The sequence below is a fragment of the Ischnura elegans genome, chromosome 4 (genome assembly GCF_921293095.1).
Source record: "Ischnura elegans chromosome 4, ioIscEleg1.1, whole genome shotgun sequence".
In the NCBI taxonomy this organism is placed as follows: domain Eukaryota; kingdom Metazoa; phylum Arthropoda; class Insecta; order Odonata; family Coenagrionidae; genus Ischnura; species Ischnura elegans.
This window is the reverse complement of record NC_060249.1, coordinates 53,239,582-53,263,682: the sequence shown is the minus strand read 5'-3', so window position 1 is coordinate 53,263,682 and position 24,101 is coordinate 53,239,582. Positions and strand designations below refer to the sequence as shown.

The following is a 24,101-nucleotide window of genomic DNA, read 5'->3' as shown; positions in this document are numbered from 1 at the left end:
TAGGGCGCCCTACCATTCGAGCCTGGACCACTATTTTCATAACTTAATTCACACTCGGCCTGAATAAATATGTCTCGCGCTTCCATACATCCAACATGCACGTCTGCGATAAAACCGAATGCGTATGAGTATTTCGTTTAGAGCAGGCTAATGCCGACGCCAGGTTTCTCTCCACCCTTCCTTACCTACCCTTCCCTCATGGCGCAAATGACCTCAGCTGTCGGTCGCCTCCTCCAAATACCACCACCGCGTAGGAGTATGTATAAAACATAAAACATTGGATGAAACTAAAGGGGATAGAGGAATTAACTATGAGGGAAAAATATACGCAAATTTATTATCACATTCATTTCGAACTCTCTTTAACTATTCACATTAGAAAAAATCTTTCGAAAGCAGGCACGACATATTTTAGTTCATATTTTTCTCAATTTCATATTTTTATTTGCCACCGATAGTCTACATTGCAAATCTACATTGATAATCTACATTGCAAACTTGAGTCAAAGATCCATTAGAAACTTGGGTTTTTGAATTGCATGTTACCATTAATGCCATTAGATAATGAGTTCCTTATAAACTTAGGTTTTTTTTTAGATATTTCTTCCAGTAATTGAACAAACGTAAAGTTGCTGGCAATGCCAGATTTTTTCCGGGCACCTAGTATCCCTCCTTCGGTCAGCATAATAAGATGAAGGGAAAATTGCACGTTTTTCTGAGATAATATTAGCCTTATTGCATTCAATTTCGATGACTATCTATGACGGTTTAACGCATTATAACCCATTGTTGCTTCTAAGCAACACCAAAAATGTATAAATTTTCTGCTATATTTAGGAAGTATGTAAACTGTATTTTATTTTGCGGTGTAAATTGTAATGACGAAATATTTAGCTGCCACGTACATTATGATTGAGTGAAAAAATTTCAAGTTTTCAAAATGAAACATCTTAAATTTGATTTCTCCTAGAAACAGCTCTGGGTTAGAAAGGGTTAATTATCTGGAACGAAAACACTAGAGGAAGAATTTCTTTGCCAAAAAAATCATTTGACGTCACCAGAGTTTGAATCCGAATTAAGGGTTCGCGCCCAACTCCCGAGCACATTTTCGGCCCAATTGGGATTCGCATCCCGGTCGAGCAGAATAATTTTTACGCAACGAATTTCTCGATGTGGAAGTCATGCTTTTGCAACCGCGCGGGCGACTGTGTTCTAAGTCACTTGTTCAAGCAGTGCTTTAGTTTGAAAAGTAAAAGACCATTTTCCGTGGTAATAATACCATTACCGTTCCTGCCTTTTTTAACCGGGAAGTGATGCCGTGAATTCTAAGGAAGCATAACTGCATACTGCGTTTAATTCATTTAAAGATAAATAATAATCATATCAACAGCTTTAATCCCAAAATAAAAAAGAAAGCCAGTAATGACAATTCCAACCAATTAAACTTGTACTATTTTTAAAATACTGTCTAAAATGGAATCTTTCAACAAATTTTCTTATGGTTAGTTACAATGAAATTGCGAAAATAATTGAGAGACATGTATTTTTTCATTTCTAAATCAGTCGCCTACTTTCCGAGCAATTCGAAACTTCAACCCTTTCGCAGATAAGTTGTTGTCGTCACGCGCTCAGGCCGAGGGCGTCAAAAATTCTCAGCTTCATCTCGGACTTGTGTGAGGGACTCCAGTGAATTGCCGATGTCTACACTCTTACACTGTCAGAAACTTCTCCCTTCCATGAAAGGTTTTCCCTGAACGAGCTGATGAATTGAAATTCTAATGACGTCACCGACTCATGGAAACTGGGCGGCAATTTACAATTTTTTTATTAAATTAAAAAGGATGAATGAGGAAATTGTTTTTTTAATAACTCCTTGTAAAAAATGCTTTGAACCTATCTCTTTCTCTCGACCGTTCTTTCTTGATGTCGGATTACTCCCGAAAAAAACTTACTCTATCATCTTGAAATTGTAAGGTTAGATATGATTGACTCTGTTCAACACTTGCCTGTTTCGCAACTTTAAAACCATTACATCTGAAAACCAATTATTTAAAGTTGAAAGGAAAAAAATTAGAATTCGAGACGTCAGGAAATTTTAAAACGGTGTCTTGTATATGCCCAGAAAATTTCAAGATGATAACACAAGTTTTAAGGGAGTGATCCGTTACTAGAATAGACACATAAAGAAGGTGATCTGCGTCCACTTAGTGAATAGCGATTTCGGGTCACTGGGAACGACCCCATTGCTGGTTCAGGTTGGTCCTCGGCCTTGAGGTCCGTTCACCTACTGAGCGGCCGACGACCCATGGAGACAAAGCAGGGGCGCGAAGAGGGACCGCGCGGTAAGACCGCGACTACCGTCCAAGCCCGCAGGCCACCCGCCCGCTCGTTCGCCGCCAGAAGGGGGGCGGTATTTATGGAACGTCGGGGGGGCTCGCGATCCGGCCCCCGCCCCCACTCCAAGGGCGAGATGCTATGGGGGTGGGGGTGGGGGGTGTTGGAAAGCTAGCCAGCGCCTCTGCCTCTAGGATTGTAAAATAGGGAGTGCTGGGGTGGGAAGAGAAAAAGAAAAGTCGTTGGAAAGACGCTCAGACACGGGCAAGTGAGCAAAGGGAAGGCGAGCTCTTGAGCAGAGAGAGAGAGAGGGATACGAAAGAGAAGAGGAGGAGGAGAAGAGATATACGGGAAGAGGATAGTGGAAAAAGGAAAGAGGAGAAAAATATCACAAATGGGTGTGGAGAGCAACGAAGTCCAGATAGAGCAGCAGCAGGAAGCGGTCCAGCAGCAGCAGCAGAAGATGATCTCGCCGCAGGTGCCCCCGGGATGCAACGTCTCCGTCGAGTTCGAGGTCTTCGGGCATGTGCAGGGTGAGGATCAACCAGAACAAAAAGACACGATAGCAAAAAGTGGGGGGAGGAAGTGTTGGAGGGTTTTTATTTCGTGGGGAAAATCTATTTCTAGATGAACTGAAGGCACAGGTATAGTTCAGTGGTTTTTATGAGATGGACGAGATTCTACCGAAAAACATCTGCCAAAGTGTTCCAAATGGCAGAGTCTGCGACAGAAATTAGCAAGTTTCGATAGCTAGGCTGTTTGGGGGGGCTGCAAGATGGTACAGTGAATCAAGCGCGAGTGTCCAGGGATAAGAGAACCAATCAAATAATTTGAAAGATTTTCTTATTTTTTGGGATAACTATTTCTAGAAGAACTAAAGGCCCAGGCACACTTCACCAGTTATCACGGGATGTACGAGGTTCTACCGTAAAAGACCCATGGAAGTGTTCCAAAAAACATAGTCCGCGACCGGAATTAGCAAGTTTTGATAGCTAGACTGTTTGTGGGCCCGTGTTGTGATACACTGAGTCAAGCGCGAGCGTCCAGGGATAATAGAATAACGATACTACCGCATTATTTGAAAGATTTTCTTTTTTTGGGGATAACTACTTGTAGACAATACTTAATGCCGAGACACACTTCACAATTATGAGTTGGACGAGGCTTTACCGAAAATAAGCCGCCAAAGTGTACCAAATGACACAATCTGAGACCGGAATTGGTAATTTTATACAGCCAAAACTACTAGGAGGGCCTACGTGGTGGTACAGTGAATCAAGTGCGAGTGCCCAGGAATGAAAGAGCAAACACTCAAATAGCGAAATTTGAAATATTTTCTTTTTTGAAGAAAACTATTTTTAGATGAAATCAATTCCCAGGTACAGTTTACGTGAGATGGAGGAGACGACGCGTAAAAGATCATCCAATGTGTACCAAATAGCATTTTAGTTGTGAGAGGAATTTGCAAGTTTAGGTATCTAGATCTGCTGTGGTGAACCCAGTGATCCAGTGAATCAAGCGCTGGAGTGTGCAGAAATTAAAGAACTAGCACAACAATTACACGTTTTGAAAGATTTATTTTCAACAACAGTTTAGCCGCCGATCTCCTGATGCAACTGTGCGGCATCTTTCAAAATGTAAAATTGCTGTGTTACTTCTTTTCTTCCTAACGTATCGGAAATCCATCAAGAGAGGCCCGAGTCTATCATAAATAGGGTGCATGTTAGAAGAGCTTAAGGGGAACGCTCCTGCAAATCAGGTGTAAAACATTGAATAGAGGTCTAAGAAGGGGCAACACCGATGAATCCACCAATTGTTTGGTCCCAATCAAGGCTGACTGCGCTCAAGTAGTGAGAGTGATTACTATGCGATAAACTCGTCATGGTTGATTAGAATTAGCTTTCTGTTGACACTGGTTTATGACTGTTGATGTGAAAAGCTGCCTAATTTGGGAAATTACCGAGATAAACAGGGGCAATTAGGCTCTATTACGGAATAATACTTTATTATTCCAGAGGTAGTCCAGAGGAGGTGTAATAACAATGAGCCATAAACTTCATTTATAGTACCACTTGAGGCATTATTACTAATGCGAGTTTCGAACAACTCATGTGAGGTTTTATTTAATATCAGAACTTTCTTGTTACAGATAAAGGATTAAATTATCGTAGGCTATCTCAGCGTATTGAATTGTGAAAGGTTATTCGGGATTTCCACCGGGTTTGGTTCTCCATCACGGCCGACGTTTCAATGAACGAGTCGTTCATCATCATCAGGGCCTCATCGTTAGCCCTGATCGTTCGTCGAAACGTCGGAGAAACCACGATGGAGAGCCTGACACGGGGTAAATAACCTTCCACGATCTACGAGTATTATCAGTAGAGCCGAAGCATAAGTAACGGAAATGGTGATACGAGCTGACATAATAATAAAAACTGATGCCTTAAATTCACTTGCCAGTCGGCAAGTGCGCTAATCATCAATTAATGGACATTTTACAAGATGAGATTAAACATCATCGAAAAAAGCTCCAGTGACTATAGAATGATCGAATCAATACTGATAAAGTCCTCAATTGATTTGAATTGGTGGTTTAAATACCGTCCCGTCCTGACTCATGTATAATTCGTTGTCTCGGGCGTCACATCAAGGAATCGACTTAACATGGTGAAATGTAAAAAACTTTGTAATTCCACATAAAGTTAATACTGTACGATCTACCATATGATAAAGGGCCGCGCCGAAACCAAGGTCGTGCAGTGTTATATTCGTGTGGAATTTAAAATATTTTTAATTTTCCTGGTCCTTACACAGAGATCAGAAAAAAATAAGTTGTCACAATAAGGCTTATCCCAAGCCAGGTCAGTCGGAATAAATAATAAATCGCTGTGGCACAACGCATGCATAATCTCTAACAAAATATACCTCTCCTCACTGCAACGAGAACCATAACGCCGGATGCTCTTTTGGGAAATGCGATCACTCACACGGCATGGGGCTTCAGTACTCCAGGAACACAGGTTGTCTGAGAGAGCTCGACCCGATAAACTCATCATGCTCGCACTCTTCCCACGAGGGATTTAACTTGGCGACAACTTCGCGACCCGCCCAGAGATTGCCCATGGCGCGAAATTTATGCATTTCCCGGACAAATGAAAGTGCTCACGAGGACTCCCGATAGCGAGCACTCATAACGGCGGCGGAGAATTGCCGTCGCGAGAGAATTTAATTATCGCCAGAGCGGAGGCGTATGGGAATGTAATTTTTTTTATTTCACGCCGAGGGGAGGGTGGAGGTGTCTCTCTTCTGCGACGACGTAGGCAAAATGAGTTCGGCATGAGGGATCGATATTGCCATCTTCCCCTGCTGGGACCCCGGTCCCTTTTTCCCGCACCGCAGCAGCTGCCGAATATGTGTCCACCAAGACATTGTCCCCCGCGCTCTCCAACGCACACACTTTCCCGCGCTGCGTTTTTCGGCGAATGAGAAATCCTGGTGCAGGTTTAAGAGGACGCATCACCGAGTAATTTTTTGGCGTTTTTCGAGACGCATTCATTTAAATCTGCATTCTATCCCGCAAGCCGCCTCAATAGGTGTGTGGTGGGGGGTGTTAGGATACCAGCCGTTTTGTAAAATGTCCCTGACCCAAACCGAAATTATGTTGCGGGTCGTATTCGTAAGTTTGTTTTTTTTTAATTGGACCTTGGTGTTGGGAAGAGACTAATCATACACAAATATTTAAAGTTTTCACCCAAAATTTATTTCCCTTTGAACACCCAAAACATCCATTCGATGAAAAAATATCAAGTATCACCTCCATTGACGGCTACATTGTAATTGCACCGTTAGAGAATGGCCATAGAGTAACCAATAGTCGAAAATTGACCAATGAGAGATTTGTGAACCACTCTGACTGACTGACCACTGACGAGTGACCAATCACTAACTCTACATAATACCCCGCAAGCCGCCTACAAAGCTTGTGGCAGGGAGCGTTAGGACACCAGCCGTTTACAAATAAAAAGGAAGTGCTCTAAGGAAGTTAAGACTAGCATTTATTGAAATCATTTATGGCTCGGGAGAAAAACGAATTCCCGCATCTATCCGTTCGGCTAAACATCGCTCTTAATTTACCGCTTCTGTCGGACTTGGAAATAGAGTGCGGCTCTAATATTATGTTCTCCGTGTCGCTCTTAAAGATATCCATTCTCAGTTGTTCAAGCAATCTAAGCTTAGCGCGCAGCCTCCGAGTCTCCAGCGGCTCCCAGCCTAAGGGTACTCGCATGATGAGGAGGTAAGAGGTGGAGGTGGAGATAAAGGTAGAGGTCGCGGTACCTCTAGGAAACACAAATGCATTCTATGTTACGGGCACGCGCATAGTGAGCAGGTCGAGGTAGAGGTGTACCTCGCGGTTCAGCAGGAGGTCGCGCGGGACCGCTTTCAAAGACAAACGAGTTTGTCTTTCGAGCGGTGTGTCGCGAGGTATACCGGGAGACTTCTCCGTGATTGGTGCGTTCAAGGCCCATTCTTATGACATCCTAATATTTTCCCGAAATTTGCCTGGGTAATACTTAAGTTGCAAATATAAATGGTGATATTCTCCCAGATCTTGTGGTGCTTGATTATGGGATGAGCACTGAATTCGCGATTACTTAACGACCAATCAGCCACCACTTACATGCTGATGACATGTCGTCACAATCACTACTATCGCTTGACATTGTAAAATTTTACAACTAACCAAATAATCATTATACTTGATGCCACACGGTGAAAGACTGGCTCGTGGTCGAGGCTATGGGAAAGCTGCGAGCGTAAATCTCTTTACTATGCAATACTACCTCTACCTCCTCCTAAATCTCCATGTCTACCTCTATCTCCACCTCCACCTCTACCTCCTTACTATGCGAGTACCCTAATTCGCTTAACATCTGGGTAACGCTGTCTGTACGCCAGTAGCGGTTTTTGACGAACCGCGCAGCCTTCCTTTGTATTTTGTTCAGTTCACGGATTAAGTCCTGGTGGAGACGCTATTTCGCTAGTGATGGTTGTCTGAGAGAGCTCGACCCGATAATCCCATCTTGCTCGCACTCTACCCACGAGGGATTTAACTTGCTACAGCGATTTATTATTTTGTCCGATTGGCCTGGCTTGGGATAGCCTTATAGTGGGCATGGTGACCACTTATTTTTTCTAATCTCTGAGTAAGGACAAGGAAAATTAAAACTATAAATTCCACATGAATTTAACACTGCACGACCTTGGTTTCGGCGCGGCTCTTTATCATGTGGTAGATCGTACAGTGAGTCACTAGTGAGTGACATAGCGTCTCCACCATTCCATTATAAGGGAAAAATGAAACTAGGATATTTTCGACAAAGAGGTAGGTTAGTCGTCTTCGAAAGTGAAAGGTATAGGGCTAACGAAATTACGCCTAGCATTAATAAAAGTCTTTTATCGTGCGGAGGAAACGTAAATTCACACTGATCCGTTCGGTAAAATTTCTCTCAATTGATCGTTTCTGTCGGAACTGGAAACGTAGAGGGGATCTAATATAATTTTCCCTGTTTCGCTCTTAAAGATATTCACCCTCAATTTCTCCAGCAATCTAACCATAGCGCATAGCCTCCGCGTCTCTATCGACTCCCAACCTAATTCGTTTAACATCTGCGTAAATCTTTCCGTCGATTAAATCTATTAAAACAATTAAAACTATCTTAAAACTTACAGTTCAACACCGTCAAACAATCACAGGTGCGAAGACAATCAATATATGCGAAGACAGGAAATCTACATTTCAATTAAAGCAAGAGGGAAAATATCTCCGAAAATACTTTTTAGGTTGTCTCCGACAATCGTCTCGGAATAGGGTGAGAGCCCCGGGTGAGTTAACACAATTCTACTTCCCCGTTAATGATTGCTTAAGACCATCGAAAAACCGATGTCAGAGTTGTTCTACTTCTAACATTAATAGGCATTTGGATCTCCTGTCTTTGGACATATATACCTTCGTTAATCAGTATATTACCTAATATATTTCACTTATATTAGTAAGAGCGCTTCATTTTGGAAATTTCAACAATTTTTTAGTGTGGTATTCTCTCTGGCTAATAGCTCAGACCAGAGGGAGGTTAAGATTCTGTTCACCCAAAGCAGTCGCTCGTTAAAATTTTCCAGAACTTCAAGTACAAACACTTTACCTACCTATGAAAAAATAATTCTGAATTTTTTTTCACTTTTAAAAATTTGCCAAATGTTGACTAAGATCTGCGTTACGCAACGTGACAGTTTCAGATGATAGATAATGTTTTAACTTCTTTCCGAAAAAAATACACAATACAATCGATCGATAGAAATATTTGGCGTATGCTTGTTTGCATTCGAAGGTGACATATTTTATCGTTGGCAGTGAATTGAATGTGAACAATTCAATTTTATATTTGTAAGCTGATTCTGTTACTTCAATATTTATGATTCGACCGAACCGGCATTTCCATGAAACCAATTTTATAAGACCAAAATTACGGAATAAATTTTCTAATTAGCTAAATTATTAGTACGTCGACGTTCCCACATTATATTTTTATCGCGTTTCCCTTTGTTAGAAATGTCTACATCAGGTTTTTGTCACATCGACGTTAATATTCCAGCTGTAATCAATTTTTTTGTTATTCTAAGGCCAGCATCGTCATAAAAACATAAATGAAAATCTTATTTTCAAATACAATATCCAGAAAAAACAACAGCAAGTGAAAGCCCAATTTTTTTATCGTCAGTCGATGATGTACAACCAAAAGAGCATATTTTTGAATTTACATGAGAATAGCATTTTCCGCGACCCTCGATGGAACCACTTTGGCGGAGAGACACAGAGGGGGAGGGAGGTAGAAATCTGGGACTGCGGAAAGTTTCGAACTCAAAAAGACCCTCTTCATAATCTCCCCCACGGACGAGGAAAACAAAAGCGCGGGAATTTCGGCCGGTGCGTAAACAGTGGCGCTGGAGCAGCGCAGGGAGCCATATTGAAAGGTGGCCAAGTTTACGCGCCAGAGGCGGGTACAACAATCGCATCTCAAAGAGCTTCGAAGTTCTAAGTTTCGCTGGGAGGGAGATTGAGGGATAGGCGTCGCCCCCGGAATCGCTTCGAAGGTGACGCGAAAGTTTCACTGTTCCCTCCTCGCCCCCATTCACTCCGCAGAGGTTCACTCTGTAATTTTCATCGAGACGACGCCGAAGGAAATTATCCCCACTCGCGTCTCGAGGAAGGAGAATATTTTATCGTCGCACTAACGTCGCGTCATCCACATATACATATTACCCTTAAAAACGCCTCAAAAAGCGTATGGCGGGGGTATAGCCTGAATGACATGATCATTTTTTCCATCACTTCATAGGGCAGCTACGACATATATGACAGCTACAGGGACCTCCATTGATGGTGGAAAAAATGACCGTTTCAAGCGATTATTTTCCGCGATGTCTAAAGGGATGGAAATCCTATCCCTTTTTACATAACTCGGCACGTACCTTTTTCCGTCGCTGAAACCATCGCAAACAGTGGCGTTACTAAGAATATGCTTTGGGGGTGATGGAGGGGCTAGGGAGAGAGACCCTCCGAAAACCTCAGAGAAATAAAAATATATTTAAAACTATTGTCTAGTTTTGACTTAAGTATATTAACCGAATCTCCTTAAATTTAAATTATAAGTGCCAAAAGTATGTAAAAATATATTTCCTGGCAATGGGGGTTCCGGGAAATTTAGGGAAGAATGACATGCCTGGAAATAAATTTTACATCATTTTTGCACTTATAATTTAAATTTAAGGAGATTCGGTTAATACACTTACGTCAAAACTAGACAATAGATTTAAATATTTTTTTATTTCTCTGAGGTTTTGGGGGGATCTATCTCCTCATCCCCCCACCATAATTACGCCACCGATCGTAAACCATATTTGTCAACAAAATATCAGTTTGGGGGATCCGCATACCTCAAAAAGCTCCCCCAACCCCTCACCGAACAAATTTCTAGTAACGTACCTGATTAAAACAATTTAGTAATTCACATATCGTCTCATAAGAACCTCAATAAACACCCTCGTCTTCTTTTTTCCCATCCTCTTCAGGACCTTTTTAATCGTTCAAGACGATATACTACCAATATACATGGTACAAAGTTTAGGAATTGAAGTAGTTCCATTGCCGGGCGGGAAGTGGAACATCTTTTCCTTTTCCTTCTTCCACTCAGAAAACTGCCTAAGCGTTCGTTTGATTCGCCGCTTCAATCGGTGCAATGTTACTTTTACATGAGTTGAAACACGAGTTTCAGCAAATCGATAAGCAGACTATACAGGCGTTTTCATGGGCATCTTTCTCAGTTAAGTATAGCAAAATAACGCCCTAGAAATTGCCGAGAATAATGTCACAGGTTTTTCTTAAGCAGCGAATGGATACTTCAAGCCACAGAGCAGATTGGTCAATGTCAAGGTCAATAATTTAAAAGAATACGAGTAGTCTTGGCAAAATATAGTCATCCATTACTTCTTCACTAGACTTAATATAAAAAATTGTGATATATTATCATTGAAAATTATAAAAATGTGGGATAAAAGATTGTCATTACCAAGTTATCGTGCCTTGACCTTGATAAAGGAAGTAATATAAGGAAAACTGAACCGTTTCCATCAAATTTAGCATGTACACATACAATTTTTGAATTACAGTGACCTTAGACTTAAGGACCCTAGTCAATTTCCCAGCATAAGGATATGTGTATAAGGATAGAACCTCTAGTATATATACTCTACCACTTACGGTGACGAACTCCTTTTATGCACAATTTTTCTCTTTTATGAACACCATCGCCGTGATGGGTTTTCTGACCGATCTCTCAAAAATTGAGTTTTTATAAAAACATTTCATTATGATGGCTTAAATTCCTATACTATAACAGTTACGAGGTAATATTAAGTTTAAAAAAGAGGTTTTATTTATGTAACCTCCGACTTACGGAAACCTATCACTTACGGACACATTTTCGAGTACAGTTAGTGCCCGAAAATGAGAGGTTTCACTGTATTATCATTAATTTTAACAACATAAAACAAATTAATCACAAGGGAATGCCGTGATAGGCCGAATGTCTCTTCAGGTGATTCCGTTGGCCGCTCGTATACAGATGGGAGGGGAGCTGGTGAGCGGCACATCTGAGGCATGAAGGGTTCCGCTTCGCACGCTGCGGGCGCGTAATTTCACGCGCCGCAGGCACGGGTTAAGAGAGGCAATCTCCGACCCCTATATCGGATGATCCGACCCTTGATTGGTTTAAGGTCGCAGGCCATCTCTCGCATGAGTCTATCCGATTACTCTCCCAATCATAAAATCAATGTAACCCCATTTATCCACTTATTGGACCTCGCCCAGTGTTTATACGACAGCGGCGAAAAAAAAAATTATTTTCTCCAGTCATGCTGGCGTTGCTACGTCTCGTCGAGCTTTGTAATTCCGTGTTGTAACTCATTATTTTTTATGCTTTATTTTACGGCTATTTATTCTTTTTGAATGTTTTTATTCAGACTATCTCGAGGTTTCACCCGAATATTTTAAAATTTAGCAATCGAATGTTTGGATTTTAAGAAGAGGTAACTAAGCTGTGGCAATAGAATTCAATGTTGATTTTTATTTGGCTAATTAGCAGAGCTCTGTTGAAAAAACGAGTGTGCTGAGAAAAATTAGGTGATAAAGAGGACTCTAACCGATTAAAGAGTATTTTCTGAGCCAAAACACGGTCACGACATCAAAGCGTGAAGTCCGCATTCACGGTACCACGGCGAAATAGCCGCTCACAGGACGTAATCAAAGTTGCACCTCGTGAGAAAAACAGGGAAACGGGAATTACAAGTGAAATCGTGTTTATTCGTACCTCACGCATCCAAACATAAATTTATTCCTCATAGATGTATTAGCCTGAAATATTGAGAACAACGTGAGAGAACGCTGATATACAGCAAATTAATATTTATTTTCACGACCGAAGTTTAATTAAGACGCAGTATCATTCCCTCATCATCCCAGGACACTGCCGCAGCGTAATAGGCCCTTATATTAATTTTGACAAGAGTTCCGGCGTTATAATTTTTTAAATCTCTCACGCACTCACTCAATTATACACCTTGAAATTTTGTTGAAATAAGTGGGTGTAGAGCTCACCTCGGCCCTTCTCAACAGCCTCTATTATCAAGCGTATAGCATATCTCACCCAACGCAGCATACGCAGATTTCGTCCCCTTGAACTAAATTCACTGTTCCATTTGAGCTAAAAATTTATACTTTACGTTACATTACACGCCTTAAATTCTCGGATACTCTGATATTGTTTTCGAAAGCATATTCATTCCTAATTTTTTCCACGTGCTTCTGCTGGGAATTTCATATCGCCACGGATAAATTGTAAGAAATGGGAAATATATAAATACTGTAAAGAGTATTTAGTTGGCAGGATGCCAATGTCCCATCCCAGCCATGACACTTACAGTCATGGCTTACAATCTCTGTATATGAGGAGAAACAATTGATTTGTATCGAAAAATCACACCACCTCCACCAATTCTAACGATGGAGTTCGGGGTCAAAGTTGTAGCCACTAAGAAACTGACATGGTATGGATGTTTATTCAAAAGCTTAGCGTGGTCTCTGCCAAGTCTCCTGAGTGTATCCTCACATCAGTGGTGTTACACATCGTCCACTCACCTCTTCTGTAAACGAAGCGAGCGGAATTTACTCTTTAAGTTCGTTTCCTTCCCACATTGATTTATTAACGCACAATAGGGTGGTTTCCTATTATTTTTAATTGCCTAAATCGAAAGATTATTACTCCTGGAGTACGTATTTCACGCTTTTAGATTTTTAAATGACGATATCTATTTTTCGCGATTAAGTGAAAAGTGAAAATTTTCAAGCGCGCGAAAACGCGACGTCTAAGTATGAATGCTGGGAAAACTCCGTTTGACGTCGTCCTGACTCCCGCTGCCGCAAGTGAGGTGACCTTGGGGCGAGGCTTGAGCGCTGATACGACGCAGGCTGCTAGCAGGTAGCAGAGTACCCAGCTAGCTGGTAGCGCTTGGCTTAAATAAGGATTATTAATACATTATCAAACGAAGAAAACTTTCTGACCTTAGCCAGTTTTAATAGGTGATTATTTAGACATCTTTCCCTGAGCTCTGTGCCTCACGCATGCATTGGTAATCTCAGACGATGTAAAACTCCTATCTACTCTAATAGAAACTAGGTCTCTGTGACGTCACATGGAGTGGCATCGCATGGGCGCCAATCTTGCCTTTTTCAAATGAGGAAAAAATTGACAATTGCCATTCGTCTAAACCGGTATTTCTAAAACCAAATAATTTGTATATTATGAATACACTAATGGTGGGTAACGAATCGCAATCAATGCCTTTCGTTTTCTTTGATGAAGGAAACTACCCTATTCTGCTTGCTATTGCGCGACCCTCGTTACGTAAACTATACCAAATAATAGCAACGTTACATCATAATTTTTTACTATGCGAGGTTCCGAAAAAAGCGGAGTATTTCCATATTCCTCTGGGAAAACTTTAATTGTACTTCAAAGAAAACGAAAATGTCAAAGCAGTCAAATCAAATGACACGAAATAATACTAATGAGGCTGGGGAAGTCGTGCCTCTGGAGCTGCATTTAAATATCTAACTAGCGCGTTTGCAGATTTGCTCGTCGATGGAGAAACATTCCTTTCCTGCTCAAGCTAGCCCCAAATTGACACTCCCACAAAGAAATCACCCGTTTTACGAAATTATCCAATGCGCAAAATAAATTTTAAATTCCTCGTATACGCCAAAGGAAAATTAATTGAAACAGCTTTCATTAAACTTTCTCACGACTCGCAATTTCCTGAAGTATATCTCACTTGCCTTAGTTTCAAAAGTTTTCGTTATGAAGGTCAATTTATCGCCGGACAATCCCAGTGACCTAGAGGCAGGCGCGGAGTATCAAGTCAGAGTATGTCAAGTCCAAGGTCACACCCTCGGCGAATACTTTCCTGACTGCAAATCAGAGTTTCTCTTACGGTAAAGTTCTGAGTATCTTGAATGATTGCAACCACTTTGATGTTTGAAATTAAATCAAAGCGCTTTTTCATATTCTATTGACACAGTTTTTAGATTCAATCAATTATGAATGTTATTCAGGCTCAAAGGTGGGCTTAAATTGATAAAGCATTCCAGGAACAAGTGACTTTGTACGCAGTCACGCGCACGGGTGCAAAGTTAAATACACCAACAGATGAAGTTCACCATGAAAAATATTTGACTTAGCCGGGATTCGAACCCGAATCTCCCGATTGCCGGTCAGACGTGCTAACCAGTTACACCACCAAGCCATTTTCTCAGAGCGAACTTCTGGATGGGTTTTACCGAACAAGATGTTGACGTCATAAGTCTACACTGTGGCACATGCGGCGAGGGTCGTGCTTACTAAGCCACTGTCGGGGTGAAAAACCCTTATTTTGTCGCTGGTCTGTGACGACGAATTTCAAAGCGCTGCAGGAATAAGTGACTTTGTACGTAGTCACGCGCACAGGTGCAAAGTTAAGTACACCAATGGCAATCGGGAGATCCGGATTCGAATCCCGTCTAAGTCAAATATTTTTTCATGGCGAACTTCATCCGTTGGTGTATTTAAATTGATAAAATCTGCTCCCGAGCGAAATTACGTTGACTGTGAGCCTTATAATGCCGAATATTCAATGAAACCTATGCAAAGTAAATATTCATCGAGGACTAATAATTTGTCTTAAGAATTTCAAAGGCGTTGTGTAAAGAACGTCGAAAATTACTACACATTTAGCAGAATTTCACCACAAGTATGTCTTTATAATTTTAATATTATGAATTTTCTTTAAGGTCACGTTTATCTTGCTATGTAAATAATTATATCGTTTTTACCATACTTCCTATTAATTTAATCCCGTTGTGAACATAAACTAATGATATTTAAAAGACAAATTGATTCATCAACCAAAATACAAGAGAATAACATGATTGGATCGATGATATCATTACTTACACGTAGGTCCCCATTGAGACCAGCAAATGGATGAATTCGGACAATTTTCCACGGAACTAACGATACCCTCAATGCTATAGGCGTGAATATCACTTTATTTCCACCCGTTCTGCTTTTTTCGACGGGACGGACTCATAACCATTCGCTCAAGGTCCGAAAAAGGGATGGAGACAGTCTTCCCCGTCTTCCCTAAGGGGTTTCCCACGGCAAATGTCTCTTCCCGCGGGCTTAGTGTCTCCAAATGGTGTTTGTATTGATCCTGAGATCCAGACATCGAAGTACAGACTGGGGTTCGGGCGCGGACATCGTGTGGCATCAAAGCTCAACTTAGCCGAACGATTTCAATGATCAATTTTATTGATTTTCGTGGCCACTTAATTGATTAGTGAGGATTTTTTTCATTCCGCCGTGATTATATTTAAAACTTTACTGACTTATTCATGCATTGTTATTTCATACATTTAAATTATCCAAATTATTCATTAGAGTTATTATAAATTTATTAATTTTGAATGCATGCAAAACAAAGAATCAATTATTTATCTTTTCAAATGAGATTACAGATTAAAAATGCGCTATTTAACATAAACAGACTCCAACAAAAGCGAATCATACACGTGAAACACTGAGGGTATTTCATTGGACCAGTTAAATTAATATTCCCCACTCAACGAATGTGTAATAATTGTAACTTAGAAGGAAATATTCGTCATATTTTTTATGGATGAGAATCAAAATTTTCATACAAATGCAGTTATACATGTAAAGAAATTTCCTACTCCCTCCTGGTATGATACTTCTCACTTTAGTAATATTTTCGGATTACAGAAAGATGGGGAAAAATTTCTCCCGTACGAATATGAAACTGGTAAAACTTTTATAACTATGCATACAAAGCGTGCAAATGATGAGTCTCCGAAATTTCATGAATGCAGGTCGTATAAGCCATACAACAGCGTGCGACACACATTTCTGGGAGGATTTAACTCCGGTTTCTAGGAATCATTCCAATTGTAACTCTCCCCACAAACATAACCTTTAGGAAAGAAAAAAAAGTGCTTGACCTTCAGACCCGTAACATTTTCGGGAAGCCACAGCGACTTCCTATAAATAACGTGAATTTCTGTTGAAGGTTCTAAGCCTCGTACATTGGCTTTCAATGTCGCTTGAGATTTCGGAATTTCCTCGCCGGAATGATCCCTCAAATCTCAATGCGTATATTTCATTTTCTAATTTTACCATGATTACTATTTTGAAAACTTAAGTGACTTCTTTACACATTCCTAATCCATAAATTAAAATCATATTGCGTAGATAATAGTAATCTTTTTTCTTGGAGTTTAGGTCTAATGAAACCAAGTTATAGCCAACGTTTCGATTTATGTAAAATCATCCTCAGGGCTTCAATATGTTCTAAGTATCCTCTTGAATTTTTTCTTAAATTATCCATTTTCGTAGTCCAAAAAATCGGCGAAGGGTTGAATGTTGTTATACAGCTCTTCTTGTTGTGGCTTCTTCTCCTTGTACTTTATATTGTAGTATGAGATGACTATATGATGAAATGATGAATAATATTCCTCCTTGATTGATTAGATAATTAGTATATTACTACTTTCCCTCTTCTATTCTTGACCTTGTTCAGTTAACTTTTTATGATGTTTCTTGGAGTTTAGGTCTAATGAAACCAAGTTATAGCCAACGTTTCGATTTATGTAAAATCATCCTCAGGGCTTCAATATGTTCTAAGTATAACTAAGTAAGAGCTGTATAACAACATTCAACCCTTCGCCGATTTTTTGGACTACGAAAATGGATAATTTAAGAAAAAAATCAAGAGGATACTTAGATAGAGATACTTATATTGAAGCCCTGAGGATGATTTTACATAAATCGAAACGTTGGCTATAACTTGGTTTCATTAGACCTAAACTCCAAGAAACATCATAAAAAGTTAATTGAACAAGGTCAAGAATAGAAGAGGAAAAGTAGTAATATACTGATAATAGTAATCAACACATATTTCACCGACTATGACGCCCGTTGCTATGAGTTCCCACTTATTTATAAAGCATAAAGCCTACCAGATTCCAGTGTTTTTCAAGGCCAACGGCATAGGACTTCTATCAAATTTAACGGAGAGAGCATTCTAGGAAAAAGGCATAATCGGAAGAAAAAAATCGAAATACTTTCACTACAATCCTATTCATATGCATAATATCTTCCGTGATTTGAAAAAAATGCATCAATTAAACCGCCATACAAATTATGCTATTACGCTAGTAATTGCCATTCCTAATTTCTACTATTTAAGTTCTATTAAACTTTTCCAGAATTCTGTTTGCTATTAATTAATCCGATCTACTATTTTGTGTGGGTGGTCAGTAAATTTAAAACACATGTCGGATCAGTTGTCCGTACTCTTCACGTCGCACAGTTTCCCCTCCAGGAATGCCTGAAAATACGGCCCCTTCCAATACGATGGAATTCCATGTCTCTTTGCCAAGAAAATATTGCCCTAGTCAGCAGATATTTTAATATTTATCCCCTCAGTCCAGAGGAATTATTTTTGGAGAGATATATTCCCGTCGTCAGGCACTTCCGCCCATCAGACTATCGGTGACGCGTTACCCTTATGACGCCACCGATCTTCCGACCAATCAAACAGTTCTGTTTTTTTATTTAAGACACCAATCCAGAAACTACGCTACAGTAAAATTTATTCGAGGAAATAACCGCCCAAGCCACGCATACTAGTTGTCAATCTCGTGTTACAGTTAAGAATTATTTGAAGGACTTCATGAGCCCAAGCCTAAGTTCAGACAACTGTGTATCAGGTCCTAAGTAACACCGGTAAATAGCATCCATGAGGAATCCGTCACAGGTGAGATCTCACTGAATTTTAAGTTATCACTCGGGTTTTGCCACTTTTTTCTCGCACTGAATTGTACTACAGGGAAAAACTTTCCGAAATCATATGGATATTATGGACATGGATATTACAGTGTGTTTCTTTTTAGTTTAAAATCATTCCAGCCAAATATTTGCCACAAAATTACACAATGTCGAAAATAAACAACAAAATTGTCATAATTTCTTTAGTCAAGGTGGTGATATTTTTTGCGAAAGAGATAATTAAGTTGATTAGTCAATAACAAACCGGCATGAAACGCGAACAAGTGATTTAAATGAAAATATTCACCATAAATGCTGTCTTTTTAAATCAAAATAATGTACACTGGCTGAAAAAATTTAATTTCGTTGTTTTTCGTCGTAGTTTCGATATTTGAGGCAATCATTCAGACAGCAGATACAAATCGATTTGGAAAAATCCACACCAATTGAACCAAATCAAAACATACCACACCAAAAACCAGCAAAACACACAAATCGATTGGAGCTGGCGTTAAAAAATGCGTAGCATGTTTTCCTATTGTTTCATAAGATTCGTATTCCAAAGGCCAAAAAAGCGCGAATATTTTAGTCGCGAGGAATTTGTATGTACAATCTGCATTACTTTTATGATTTCATATACGAGTATATTCTACATTCGAGGATGTAATTGATGGAAGAGGAAATTTTACATCTAGATGAAACACAGTAAATCATTCAATGGTCGTATTAAGTGAGGGTAAAGGCACCCGATGTAAAAGGAAAAAGACAAGTGAAAAGGCAAAGTAAACGTCGTGAGAGTTTGTGTGGAGCACAATTACACTGTGGCAAACTATTGCAGTTGGAAAAAATATTTTTGGTGCCGTACATCCCTCCCCATTCATCCCCTTCTGTCGAGCCAATAAACATAACGCGGCGCTGATATAATGCTATTCACATTTATACACTATCGTCATGCACTATACGAGCGAAACAAGCTTATCGTTATTTTTTTAATCCGAGTCTCCAAGGGCTCCTCATTGAAACTTTAAGAAGGCGAGAAAATCTTTTTGTTCACCCAAATAGAAATTTTAGACCGGGATCAAAGCTTTGCAGTGCATTTTATAAATTCTAATCGGATAAAATCTTTCTATCCACGGTCGTCACGATCTCGCACCTCAGAAGCGGTTTGTACGATGCGTAGCAGCACACCTCATTTACTTTCATATAAAAATGCCTTTCGCTCATAAGCTGGATGAAATATTTATGTAATAGGTTGCACCTCCACTACTAGTTGGAATTTTAATGGAAAAAAATACCGGCGAACATGATGACATACTCCGCCATCCAAAAGTAGGTGGCCATTATACTATATCGTGCATAAATGCCACACGATAGTTTTCAAGTAATCCCAAATTCCCCACGTGGCCACGTAGGAAAATGTAAGGTCATGATTTCCAGTCCCATCTTTTTAGAAAAAAACTATATACTCCCGCAATTTGGCTATTTTTTTCTATGTGGTTGCGGGAAGTGTCCACGACATTCATAGCCTCATTCCAGCTACGAAAACAACTACCTAATGTAATCAATCAAAAAGTAAAATAATAATTACTTAGATTTTCAATATACATATAATTTTATTTTATAAAATAAATATAAAAACAAGTAAAGATGAACAAATTACTCATAAAACCGTTCCCAAGAATTTTTTGCCGCTGATGATATTTCCAATTGCGCACGTTTCTCACTAGCGTCACACTACGGCGAACTGAGAAGTTCCGCTCTAAGATTCGTATTCCACTATAGAAATTACATTTTAAGTCAGGAAGGCGCAGCCAGTTTTTGTAAAACACGATTTATAAGACTATTACCTACAATATTGCGTTAAAATTACTCCGGGGCCAAGCAGGGCTTTTTTTTAAATCCACCATAAAGTACGTTGAGTACAAATTTTGTTTTCAATAGCGAAAGTCTGTTTTCAATAGCGAAATTATTCATAATAGCGATAAGTGCTGTCCAAATTATGGATAAAATATAAATATAAGTCTATTTATTTATAATTTCCATAAAAATATTCCATCATTATGGTTTACATCACTGATAATGACGCCTAAAAGTCAGTGACTGGCACTGTAAAATCATGACAAGTCCCGAATCGAATTTATTAGGGATTACAGTGGAATACATTTGAAAAAAAATCCGTCAAAACAGTATATTACCTTAAACAACACTCATTACCTATTCAATTAGCATATTTCCACGTTATTTACCCAAACTTAAATATTTGACTTTTGTCCAGCCAGATCGACCTTTCCGACCACTGTGTGTGGTTGACTCCATTAAGGGACTTAACGCCAAAGAGAGGAAAATTTTCTCTCAGAATGACAAGAGAAAAAGCATAGGTTCGGAACGTACACTGAAAAGCGAGGGCGTGATTAATACCGCGACAGAGAGTGTCATAGTGAAAGACATGTTGAACAAGCAGGGAGGAGGAAGGAAGGAAAAATAACAGATATTGTGGCTGGAATGAGGAAAGGAAGTAAATGTGCTGCGGTGTACTACGATACAGAATAAATACACGACAACCTAAAGGAAAAATATTATCATTAGTGTATCATATTTTTTAAAAGACTTAATGCTATCTCACTTTCAGCACATATCAAGGCAATGCTATTTGAGATATGATTGATTTTCCCAGCGAATGCTATTCAAAATTTTTTATTGAGGTTCAACCGAGGATGATATGAAGGCGATTTTTCATCGTGTTCGCGTCGAATTTATTTTCACATCAGTTTTTTCAACTACGATAACAAATTACGCCTTCGATATATCACCGCAAAATTATGACCGTTCCCGTATCTTAACTAGTGATATGAAATAACTATTCTATGGACTCTCCCGTGAAAGTAAAACTGAGAAAAAACATCGACCATAATTCCACAACCAGAGTGGGTGCATACACGTAATGTAACCCACGCGGTAACAAACGGAAGCCCGTAACTTTTGACCGTGACGTGACTTTCGTATTTTTTTCAAAATATTTCAAAGAGAATTTTTTCGTCAAGGAAACGCAACCTCGATGAAAGTACTAGAAAGATATCCGAGGTTGCGTTACGAACAAGAAGAGGCCCACAGGTCGATAGCAATAACACGTCAGCAGTACCGCAGTTCGCATAGCAGAATATTTACGTTGTCCGATATTAAAACTTTAGACGGAAAAATCCCGCATGACCTTAGCCATAACCGTAAAAATCAAAGTTCACCACAGCCAACGTGGGGGAGAAAATTGATAAAAGGTTTAGAAACGGTCTCCAGGCATCTGGCCACCCTCTATGCGCTATCTTCAACCCCAATCTCCACTCCTCTCAAATCATCCCCCGCCTCCTTAATGGCGCACTTTGCCTCCGCAGCCGTCGCCTACCCAAAACACTGACACCCTTATTGATTTCGTCCATCATGTTTTCAAAGGAAGGGATAATCGAGGCTGTTTCCCGGGTGGATCCCTTGGAGATTGGGCGGGAAAAACCAGCAACATTCGCCTTCCCCCTTCGCATCCAATCTGAGAATGGCTCCATCGCCAAAAATATTTACGTAAACACAGACTTCCTGCCACTTCTTCCCTTCGTTAACATAAACAGAGGAACTCAAATTCAATGCGGAATATGTTTATGCCATTCTGGAAGTATGGGAAAAGCAAATGCTAAGAATGAGCGAATTTGATATTAATCAAAAGTGTCTTCTTCACAAAAAAATAAAAGGCATAAAAAACATGATTCTTTGGCTACGCCCCATGTCGATAGTATTGGATTGGAAAAATCCCTCAAGACAGAACAATACGTCAAAATTGAACTTAATCGGTTGAAATGCACCGGCAGAAAATCAATATAATCTTAATAGAAATGAACTAAAAAAATAATATAAAATAAAAGTAATAAAATAATCTGCATAGAAGTTTAAAAAAAGCTGATTCGGTATTATCGCAAAGTAGAGAAACTTGGGTTCTTGACGAGACAAAAACTTAAATATCGACCATCCTTCTCTGTCCTCTGTCTCTTCAAACAGCACAGAGTTCCACACGATTCAAAAAATTACTGCAAAGATTTGAATAATTATTCGGGAATCATTAAATAAAACTACATTACAGTTATAGTCGGTAAGCACATGGTGTGCAATGAATAGCCTTCCAGAGCTACAGCAATTTTTACAAATGTGCACTCTAGATCAATCAAGTCTAAGATTCTGGTTCAGCGTAAAAAAGATGATGGTTTTGTATTTACTCGGCCTTTCGAAGTCAGCGGAGGGCCGAGTAACTGCCCCGAAAACTGATGGTTTCAACTCAAGTGCAACTTCCTGACGATAGGAAATAGTAGAAAAAAATCATTCCTTTCAACGACAAATTTACAATTCTTCTATTTGACCTTGGATATTTCCTATTTATTCCATCACTCAACATTCGGATTTGGTATGTGAAATAATAATGATTCGATAACAAATTAGCTAAAACGGAGAAATCTTTTTGTGCCGTAAAAATTCTAAGAATCATGACTAATTGATCATAGCATGTATCAATAGTACGAGCATAATTTCGTTTAAAAAGAAGGTAGTTAAGTATAAGTTTTATCAAGCCTTCAATTAGTAAACTTTACACTCCGTAATTATGGCCGGCGATTCGTTTTAAATGAAACAGCATAAATAACTTAAAATTTTGTATAATGCATTGAGTTAAATCGTTTTTTAAAGCACATCGCTGAATGCATACTTTCGCGGTCATGTTAATCGAGGTATAATGCTTTAATACCAAAACGGTGTTTTTTTAACAAACCCCCTTCTCATAATCATGTCTTTATTGGAGCAAAAATGTCTCGGTCACGATCCGAAAACGTTATAATGCTATTTTATGATATATTTTTTTCGTTTTTAAGCAAATGAAAATTTTACAAAAATAATACAAAATTTAAAGAAATGAAGTTAAAACTAGACACTTCAAACTTATATTCAGTCACAAGTCATAAATCAAACCACTACCTGCATAATAACACATCTACTTAAAATTTACCTAATAGAATAAAAAACTTGCTTCGCTCTCATAGTAATCCATTTTTGAACTCCTGATTTTTGGTTCAAGCAAGTTACAGGGGTTCTCCAGACAATATAACCTTCTAACCTCCGAAATTACAACGGTAGAGAAAGCGCGCTTAACCACAAGTAATATTCTTATAAAATTCTTGTATTCTGACTTTGCAAACCATGGTCCCTCTTTCCTCACTTAAACATCAATCAGTATAATATTTCTTGGATTACAAAATACATTCGATCTCCATTTTTAAAAATAAGGAATTTTTCCCTTCATAAGAGCATTTCTTTACATTTGACTAGAAAATGAAATGGCTACACAAAAGCCCGACTGGCAGTCCTGGCCTGATTTTATGCTCACAAGCAGATTCTTAAGCGGATTCAAGACGAAATTACGGATAACGATAAGCCTTTTACCAAGAGCCGAAAAGAAGAATGTAATTCTTCCCAAAGAAGGATGTTCCCTTTTTTTTCGTCTTTGGGCAATATTCCCTCACATCCACCAATAGTGTGTGGATTTATACTTGAAGCGTAACCCCCGATCCAAATAATGAGGAAATTTGCATTATCGCTATTTTTCCTTGGTACTTAAATCCATCTAATTACTTCGCATAGTCTAACCCATCTAATAATGTATCGCTTCACTATACTGTTTTTTTAAAGGTATACTGATAATTTTTTATACGAAAATTTTGTTTTATTGTTCAGGAACAATAACAAAATAAT

General features: G+C 39.3%; 1 protein-coding gene across 1 annotated transcript in view; it reads left to right on the top strand.

Moving 5' to 3' along the window:
* Positions 1-2,555: 2,555 nt before the first annotated feature.
* Positions 2,556-24,101, top strand: part of LOC124157482 (acylphosphatase-2) — a 32,435-nt gene continuing 10,889 nt past the window's right edge. The window contains exon 1 of the mRNA XM_046532218.1: positions 2,556-2,867. Coding sequence (XP_046388174.1) covers positions 2,729-2,867 — 139 coding nt within the window. The 5' untranslated portion in view covers positions 2,556-2,728. The remainder of the gene's footprint in view (positions 2,868-24,101) is intronic.